Below are 9,465 nucleotides of genomic sequence, written 5' to 3'. Positions count from 1 at the left end.
TCCCCCTAAAATTTAAGCACATATGCAAAACCCTGGACTGGGTGCTATGGAATATGGAAGACGCGGATGGGGAGGAGAGAAACAGAATTTGCAGTCAGACTCTATGTTGTGCATATGAGATAAATCACACTTGAAGCTAGCAATGCAAGGCATTAAGCAAGTGCCAAGCTATTTGTCACTTAGAGAGAAGAATTATGCTCTCAGAATTTGGAGGAGCTGGAAGCCTATAAAGATTTAAGGTTTGAACTAGACCTTGAAGGATGAGCTGGGATAACTGTCTAGGCTAAGTAATAATCTCAAAAGCCAGAAAATCACTACTATCGTTTCCCACTCTATTATTTCTTCAGGCTTTGATGGTCCTGAATGGATGAAGGGCCTAATGTAAAGGAGTGCAGGGTGCCTGACTTTGGCCTTGTCTCCAGGGTTTGTCACCCCCGGCAGATCTCTGCAGAGGCAGAGCATTAACAGCAACATGGGAGCTTCTTGCTACAGACTGGCCTGGTATTACGGGCTATTATTGTCTTCAAAAACTGGGTGTTTGAGCCACCCTGTTAAGGTCTTGAGCATAAGATTCTAGAAGCCATGTGTTCTTTAAGAATGTCCCCTGCCTCCTAGGACCAGAAATGTCCTAAATTAGAAGACAGAGATTTATGCCCTTTGTAATCTTGATTGCTTTGCAAATGCAGTCAGGCACTTAGGGTCAGTTAAATATGATGAATTTTTCTTAACTCCAACTTTTTGCCTTCTCGGAGCTACTTTAAGTTCTCTGGCAATGTTCCCCTATGACGGTGGCCGTCTGAAGAAGCGTAGGCATTTCCCTTCCTTTATTATTACTTTTTTCAAGTTCTGGAACCAGCAGTCCGTTCTCCTTCCTGCCCTCACTTGGACCCAGAGTTTCTGACTTCTCTCCAGAGACACTTATTTGGAAACTTTTTGAGCCAGTGGGGAATCAACTTAGAGGCTTTTTTTCTTTTAGACCAATGGGAATATTGTGTGTCATGGATGAAAAGATTTGAGTACTACCAGTATCACACTGAGTCTATATAACAAGGCTGTTTCCATGTCTTGGCCCACAGCCTGAGTTAATTTTGCTTTGCTGGATGTAGAGACAATGAATTGTTTGAACAAGAAATCGTGTAACAAATGCTTTTGCAAAACCGTGTCCTTTTAGCAGTTACTTTAGTAAAGATGTCCTTCAGCAAGGGGTTTCGGTACAACAGATGCCTTTAAACATCTATACAATGCTTAACAACATAATTTTAAAAATATACTTTTAATTTTAGAATAGTTTTTGATTTACAGAAAAGTTGTAAAGATAGTACAGAAAGTTCTCCTATACTCCATGCCCAGTTTCCCCTGTTAACATCTTAAATTAGTGTGATAGATTGTTATAATTAGCCACTTACCCTTGCCTGTCTGTAACCTTCCGCTCCAACACCTGACTCCTACTGTCATCTATTTACGTAATTGTTCAATTCCAGTATACATATGTAGTGGTCTCAGAATTATGAACCTGTATCCCCATGGGAAACAGCTTCATCAAATAGAGTAATATGTTTTTGTATAGTTCCTTTTGCCTTTAGTCTTACAAACTTTACTTATTTCCAAAGTGACTCAGGTCAGTACCCTTTCCCCTACTCCCTTCAATGAGGCTCTTTCATACATTCGTAATACAGTTAGATTCTTTTGTCACAATCAACATTCCATTCAGGGATCCCTTAACCCCATGGATGATTTTTTTTAAAACTGTATACATTAAGGTTCATTTTTGTCCTTTAAATTTCTATGGGTTATGAATATCGTCACATTTACATTGGCATTGCAGTATCATACTCAATAGTTTCACACTCTAAAAAGTCCCCTGAGCTTCACCTATTCAGACCTCCCTCCACCCCAGTGAATCTCAGGCAGCCACTGATCTGTTTACCATCTCTATTTAAATTTAACATTTAAAAAATATGTTAAAATTAAAAAAAATTTTAAATAGTTGGGGCTTTTATAAATCGATTGGACTTTCGTAGATTGTGAGTAGTTTCTTTGGAAATGAATGTCTTTGACCTTAAAGATGTTATAGCTCTTATCAGTTATTATACCTGAAACTCTTGGATTTGGGGCCTGCCTCTTGAGTAGCAATACAATTTTATCATTTTTTTAATGAAGGGACACTTCACTCATTATGTCTGCAAACCTCTGAGACATTTAGAGGAATCAGGGCACTTGAAGTGGGGGTAGAAGGATGAAGGAGGTAAAGGGGATGTTTCAACAGAAAATGCAAGAGATTTCAGCAAATGCGGGGGAAGTAAGGGGTAGTTGTAGCTCAGATAAGAGTGGTTATGAATCAGTTGTGAGATACTTGACGCAAACCAAGATAATGCTTACACAACACAGACTTCATCAAGTACTGGGATCAGGTTAGGCATTTACCTGCAGTTCAGGACCTTTATTTCAATTCTGCACACTCCTTATTGAGTGTCTGCTGTGCTTGACTTTGCTGTGCTATGTGCTCTGAGCATGCCTTCTTATGGTGCAACTGTTTGGTCACATACTTCCACTTTGGAAGAGCTGGCCATTCTGCAACATTCAAGGGCTTCCCCTAACTCAGAGTTCAGGGCATTCCTTCCTGACTACCAAGGCCACTTGCTTATCCTGGAACAACAGAGGCATGGGTGACCCTTGGTCATACTTCACTCCCCAATCCCGTCCCTCAGCATGTCCCTAGTCCCACAGTTGCTGTTGAATACGTAGGATCACATTTAATTTGGGGAAGGGAGGTGGAGAGGTACTATGTGCTGTTGGAGGGAATTCTGTTCTCATTCCCTTCAGTTGCCCTGGGGTTACTTCTGAAAAATAAATGGAAGATATGGGAGGGGGAGAAGGTCTGAAAAATAAATGGAAGATATTGGAGGGGGAGAAAGTAAGGGACACAGAAGAGAAGACAATGTTTTATTTAATCTGAACCATATACCTAGCATATAAGTGAAGAGGAAAGGAACTCAAACTTGTTGAGTGCCAACTATGTGCTAGGGTCTCTGTTGGGATTTCTTACACATTTATTTCCCTACAATGACTCTATGAAGTAGATTTTTTTTTAAATCTTTATTTCTCAGGTAAACTGAGGTTCAGAGAGGCTCACTAACTTGTCTAATTTTACACAGTGAAGATTCAAACCTAGATCTCCTTAACTCCAAAACCCTGGCAGCACATTAAAATCACCTGAGCCCTTTTACGAGCAATCCTTATCTGAATCCCAGACCAAATTCCAATTTCTGAGGGTAGGGATGAGCATTAGCACTTTTAAAGCACCCGCAGTGATTACATATAATGTATAATGTGCAGGTAGGGTTGAGAACCATGGCTCTGCTCCGAGAGACAGTGCCTTTCCTACTCCTCTCCTAAAAGAAGGGAAGGGGCATTTTCTGAACCAGTGTGCATTCTAAATACTCTGAGTACTTTTATATCCATCCCATGCCCTATTTCCTATCCCTCACAGGGGTTTTTATCATCCCTAAATACCTGTAAGCAGGCAGGTGGAGTGGGGGCAGAGGTTATTACTGATGGTAGAGAACTACAAATATGATTGAGTTAATCTAAACAATTTTTTTGATAAGACGTGCATGTGGTGCTGATAGATTGTCAAAGTACAATGTCAAATAGTGTCAAGAAAATTTGATATGATTTTCAAAAGGTGCTGGCAAATTTTGCTTGTTGAATATTCATACACCAAATACCAAAGAGTACTGACTTAGTATCTTAGTTTATAGCAGATGTAAGAAGATGGGGTTTGGGTGTGTTCCTGGTGGAAAAAAAAATCTATGAATTCCTGAGATTAGATTTGTTAATTGCCATACAACATTTAACATGTTTCTTGAAGTATGATTTATCATGCCTCTGACATCCCTATCAATGATAAAACCCCATTCTTTTGCAGTCTCCTTTTAGCCTTGAAACCAACCATGGGTAAGAACCATTTAAATAATATCAAAAGGACATAAATAACCACACAGCTCATTCCCCCAGGTCTTCACTAAATTATTACCTTCTACCCCTGGGAAGTCCTGACATATATACACTATTGATACTATGTATAAAATAGATAACTAATGAGAATGTACTATATAGCTCAGGGAACTCTACTCACTGCTCTGTGGTGACCTAAATGGGAAGGAAATCCAAAAAAGAGGGGATATATGTATACGTATAGCTGATTCACTGTGCTGTACAGTAGAAACTAACACAAGATACATATTGTAAACACATATGATAAAGCAACTATACTCCAATAAAAATTAATTAAATAAAAAAGTAAAAAATTTTTTTACCACAATAGCACAGATATCAAACCAATATTATTAGAAATGGAGTCTAAACTGGCTCGGGAGAAGGCATCCACTGGATTTTCATTTAGTATAATTAGTTTTTATTATAAATGGCAAATGCTCTAAATCTGAAACCTTAGTAAGGTGAAGAAAGAGTATTGTACAGACCCAGATTTATCAAAGCACCAACATTTTTATTTATTTATTTTTGGGGGCCGCACCATGCGGCTTGTGGGATCATAGTTCCCTGACCAGGGATCGAATCCATGCCCCCTGCAGTGGAAGCGCAGAGTCTTAACCACTGGACCGCCAGGGCAGTCCCATGCCCCCTGCAGTGGAAGCGCAGAGTCTTAACCACTGGACCGCCAGGGCAGTCCCATGCCCCCTGCAGTGGAAGCGCAGAGTCTTAACCACTGGACCGCCAGGGCAGTCCCATGCCCCCTGCAGTGGAAGCGCAGAGTCTTAACCACTGGACCGCCAGGGCAGTCCAGCACCAAACATTTATTGAGCACATACTATGCTGCTGAGCACTGTGCAAATAGCAGAGATGCCTAAACTAAAAAAAGCCCCTGCCTTTATTGAAGTATGATTAAAAGTATCATGGAGAATATATGTTATATAGAGAGTCAAAAACAATCTTTATTGGTCACAAATTTAATGGCTTATGGTATATTTGGAAGAAAAATGTCTTATGGTACAATTGGCTTTAGATACCACCTCTCATGCTGAAGAAACAGTGTAGAAAGAGCATGAACTAGCAATCAGTGAAATCAGATTTATGTTCTGCTTTGCTGCTGTTTATTAACTCAACCATTTATCAAAAATTTACTGAGAGCCTACACCGTGGGAGGAACTATATTAAGTGCTCTAGAGCATGGTAGCAACCAGCTCCCTGCTCTCAATGTGAACATGAACTTGTAGCTTAACATCTCCACGCCTCTATCCTTGCTTAGACTAGATGTCCGAGGTCTCTTTCAAATCTAAAATGCTAAGGTTTGTGACAGCCTTGTGGAGGGGGAAGCTGCCCAGACAGGCAGCCCTGGGACTTGGGAACTTACCTTCCTCTCTGAGGCTTGGCTGTTGTCCTGATTTCAAAATAACTTCATATACACAGTTTTAAAATGTTTTGGTCAGTTTCTCATCTGCATTTGGGTCATGTTGGCAAAGCCTGGGTGTAGCAATTCTTGCTCATAAGACTTCAGAGATAGGAGGTCTAGGTTTGGAAAAGGTAGACAGCTTGCATCAGTACAGCTAGAGAGCTGTTCCCAGCGAGCAGCCTCCCCTGCCGTCCCACCCTGCCTTGTGACCAATACCACGCTTTCTCTCGCCACAGCATCTTTTGCTAGGGTGACCCGTTGCTCTTCTGGTGTAATGAGCCTCTAAAAGGGATTGCTCATTAGGGGACCAGAAGTGATCAGATTTATGGGGCTGGAAGAACTGTTCTTGGGTCCCACAGTTTTTCCGGTGGGTATCAAGGTAACAAGTTTCTTGGACAGTGTCCTTGTCCCCACGGTGAGCCACAGCCACCCCCCGCCTCTGCAGGAGACCCTCCAACACTAGCAGGTAGTCCTTTAAGATCAAACACATCCTAAAAGATCTACGTTGTTGCTGGTTTCCAATTTCATGGGCTTGGCCGGCTGGGGCTGGGTGCCAGCGGCTGGTAGTGGCAGGCGCCCGCTGAGCAACAGGAGCCCAGAGAAAGAAGGAGTGGCAGCAGCAGTGGAGAGGACACCGCGGGAGAGAGGCCAGAAGCGAGGAAGGGTCCCTGAAGCCCGCCCCCTACCCAGCGCCAGACTCTGCGGCGCACTGGGTGAGCATGGTCGGCGGGCAAGGTTGCAACCATGTGGATGAAAGGCTCTTGGTGCTACCGCCAGGAGTCAGTGCTGTGCCTCTGAGGTGGGAGAGCCAACTTCAGGATACTGGTCTACAAGAGACCTCCCAGCTCCACGTAATATCAAACGGCGAAAATCTCCCAGAGATCTCCATCTCAACACCAAGACCCAGCTTCACTCAACGGCCAGCAAGCTACAGTGCTGGACACCCTATGCTAAACCCCTAGCAAGACAGGAACACAACCCCACCCATTAGCAGAGAGGCTGCCTAAAATCATAATAAGGCCACAGACACCCCAAAACATACCACCAGACGTGGACCTGCCCACCAGAAAGACAAGATCCAACCTCATCCACCAGAACACAGGCACTAGTACCCTCCACCAGGAAGCCTACACAACCCACTGAACCAACCTTAGCCACTGGGGAGAGACACCAAAAACAACGGGAACTACGACTTTTGCAGACTGCAAAAAGGAGACCTCAAACACAGTAAGATAAGCAAAATGAGAAGACAGAAAAACACACAGCAGATGAAGGAGCAAGATAAAAACCCACCAGACCTAACAAATGAAGAGGAAATAGGCAGTCTACCTGAAAAAGAATTCAGAATAATGATAGTAAGGATGATCTAAAATCTTGGAAACAGAATAGAGAAAATGCAAGAAACATTTAACAAGGACCTAGAAGAACTAAAGAGGAAACAAGCAATGATGAACAACACAATAAATGAAATTAAAAATACTCTAGAAGGGATCAATAGCAGAATAACTGAGGCAGAAGAACAGATAAGTGACCTGGAAGATAAAATAGTGGAAATAACTACTGCAGAGCAGAATAAAGGTAACAAGTTTCTTGTTATCTTGCTTCAAAATTGCAAAAAGTAAGTAGCTTTTTTTTTTTTTTTTTTGCTTGCAGCCAAGATATACTTTTCAAGGGGAAAAATGGATTTCTGTAACAAAGGGAGAGGGAAAGAGCTGAAGAGAGATATCTGAACATACATTGTTTCAAGATACAAAAAATTGCAACCTGGGGAAGCTTTAGGGGAATGAGCTGTTGGACTTCTCGGCCACTCTGTCCTTTCAATGAAAAAGACATAGGGTTTGAGGTTCCTTCCGAAACGGGGCAGGCTAATTTAGCCCCTCCCACGAGCCCGAGGGTCTGTTATATCTCTGTTCCTTGAGTACCTCTCTCACTGAGACCGACCACAGCAAGCAGAGGCTGAAAAATAAAGAGCAAAGAGGAAGAAAACAAAAGCTGCCAATTATGGAAGATAGAAGGGGTAAGAGCAAAATTGATTTGATCTGAATCCTTAAGAACAAACAAAAAAAAAAGGAAAAAAGAAAACCAAAAGCCCGGACCAAAAGCAAGTACTTGAAAGAGCAAGAGGCAAAAAGCCCTAAATACACTTTCCCACCCTCTCCTTCTGAGAGGAGGCAGAGAAAAAACTTTGGGAAACATTTTAGGAAGCCAAGCTCCGGGGTTAGAGTCAAGGGTGGCTCCTGAGCAAGCTGGAGCAGCTCATGAATATTCATTAGCAATTGGTATTCAGATCTGGTTTTTTAGCGGCAAAAGACTTCTTCCGTCCCCTCGCAGTTTAGGAGGCAGCTGCCTCATTTACAGTCCAGAGTCGTCTTGCTTCGGGTCAGTACCTCAGTGAGTTTGCTTGAAGATGCTGGGCTCTGTGTGTAGATTTGCCTTGTTCTCGAATTTCCTGTGTGCTTTCCTGTTGTGAAATTAGCAAAGGCTTCTCTGCCTGGAATTAGACAGAGAAGTTAATGTGGCAAGAGCCTGTCACAACAGGACCCGAGAGTATGTCTTGCAAAAGACTAAACTTTTCTTGGGAGGTGTGGGGGAGTGTGCATGGGTGTGGGGAGGGAGGGAAGGGGTATAGGTACGAAGAACAGTTTTATCTTTAAAAAGCAAGGCTTATCGGACGGACTATATTTAGATTTTGTCTAAAAACTGCGAGAGCAGCCTGGTTTGTACAGATGGTGTGCGGTCTCTGTCCTTTACCTCTTTTGGGCATTTTCTGCCAGGACAGAGAGCCAGCTGCTTGCCAGCCCGTGGGAGCCAGGAAGAATGTCTGCAGCATTGTGGTTGTGTAGGGTTGCAAACCTTCATCAGCTCTGGTCTCTAATATCCCCACATGTTTTTATCACATACAACGTGGAGGAATGGGATGAGTAGTCAGTAGAGTTCTTAATAATGACAGTAATGATAGCTGTTAACGTTTTCGTCTTTACTCTGTGCTGGGAGCTGTTCTAAGCGTATTACACGTGTTACTTATTCCTCACAGCAACTTATAAGGTGAGTGCTATCATTATCATCCCCATTTCCCAGATGATGGAGTTGAGGTAGTGAGAGAGTAGCTTACCTTGGGATCACACAGTAAGTTGTGAATTTGAATGCAGGCAACAGACGCAGGGTCTGAGGGTCTATTTCCCTACCCTGTTGCTCCACTTCAGAGTCTCTTGTTACTGCTTTGACGTTGCTGATTTGGGTTTGCAAATCTTTGAAGCTACAGGGGAAATGATACTGGTGAAATCTCAAGTCTGGTAAGGAATTTGTTCTTTGCTATCAAGTTTACATGCATTTTTCCCATTTGGTGCCCGTGGCCATTCTCTGTGGTAGGGCCCAGGTATTGTTATTATTGACTTTTACAAAACGGGGAGACTGAAGCCAGGAGGGGTTAGATGGCAGGAATCACACAGCTCGTTTTCAAAAGTCCAAAGCAGACTAGAAATCCCCTGCCTCTGGTTTCCCTTCTAACCTGCAGATTGAGCTGAGTCATCTCTGAACTTCTGTCCCCACCCCCAGACACTTTCAGTTCTTCAAGGGACTTGGGGAACTTCTTTCCTCCCTTCCAGATTGTTTCAAGACACTTGCCTCTGCCTTGAAGGCTGATTTGGTCCTCTCCTCCTCCTTTAGTCTGGAACCAAGCTGCTCGAGTTTGAATCCCAGCTCCATCCTTTCCTGTGAGCCTCAGTCTCCTCATCTGTAAAATGAAGAGAATAATGTTATCTACCTCACAGGGTTGTTGTAAGGACTAAATGAGGGATTCATGCAGGGTTCTCAGAACAGGGCCTGATGTATATAATATGTGCTCAATAAATGTTAGCTGTGGCAATCACTCCTTCAAGCCTCATCTTGATTGTTAGTCCCTCCTTTAAGCCTTACAGTAGCCTTATATTGGATGTTTCTGCAATACCTCACCACTTACACCTAAGGTGGCACTTGTCATATTTGTCCACACTCCTGCCTTCTGCATGGCTTCCCAACCTTCCCCTGACTATAATTTCTTTATTTACCTTTGG

General features: G+C 42.8%; 1 protein-coding gene across 2 annotated transcripts in view; it reads left to right on the top strand.

Annotated features, from left to right (window-relative positions):
• The first annotated feature begins 5,649 nt into the window (after positions 1 to 5,649).
• The window catches only part of ENTPD1 (ectonucleoside triphosphate diphosphohydrolase 1), an 84,468-nt gene continuing 80,652 nt past the window's right edge, over positions 5,650 to 9,465 (top strand). The window contains exon 1 of one of the 2 annotated variants that reach the window (XM_065893820.1): positions 5,650 to 5,792. Coding sequence is in view for 1 of the 2 variants with exons in the window: in XM_065893819.1 (XP_065749891.1) it covers positions 7,415 to 7,430 (16 nt within the window). In the remaining variant the exon portion in view is untranslated. Of the gene's footprint in view, positions 5,793 to 7,345; positions 7,431 to 9,465 lie in introns of those variants that run through there. The other variant, XM_065893819.1, reaches the window with a different exon arrangement.

Source organism: Phocoena phocoena, chromosome 16, assembly GCF_963924675.1.
Source record: "Phocoena phocoena chromosome 16, mPhoPho1.1, whole genome shotgun sequence".
In the NCBI taxonomy this organism is placed as follows: Eukaryota; Metazoa; Chordata; class Mammalia; order Artiodactyla; family Phocoenidae; genus Phocoena; species Phocoena phocoena.
This window is presented reverse-complemented; position numbering and strand designations above follow the sequence as displayed.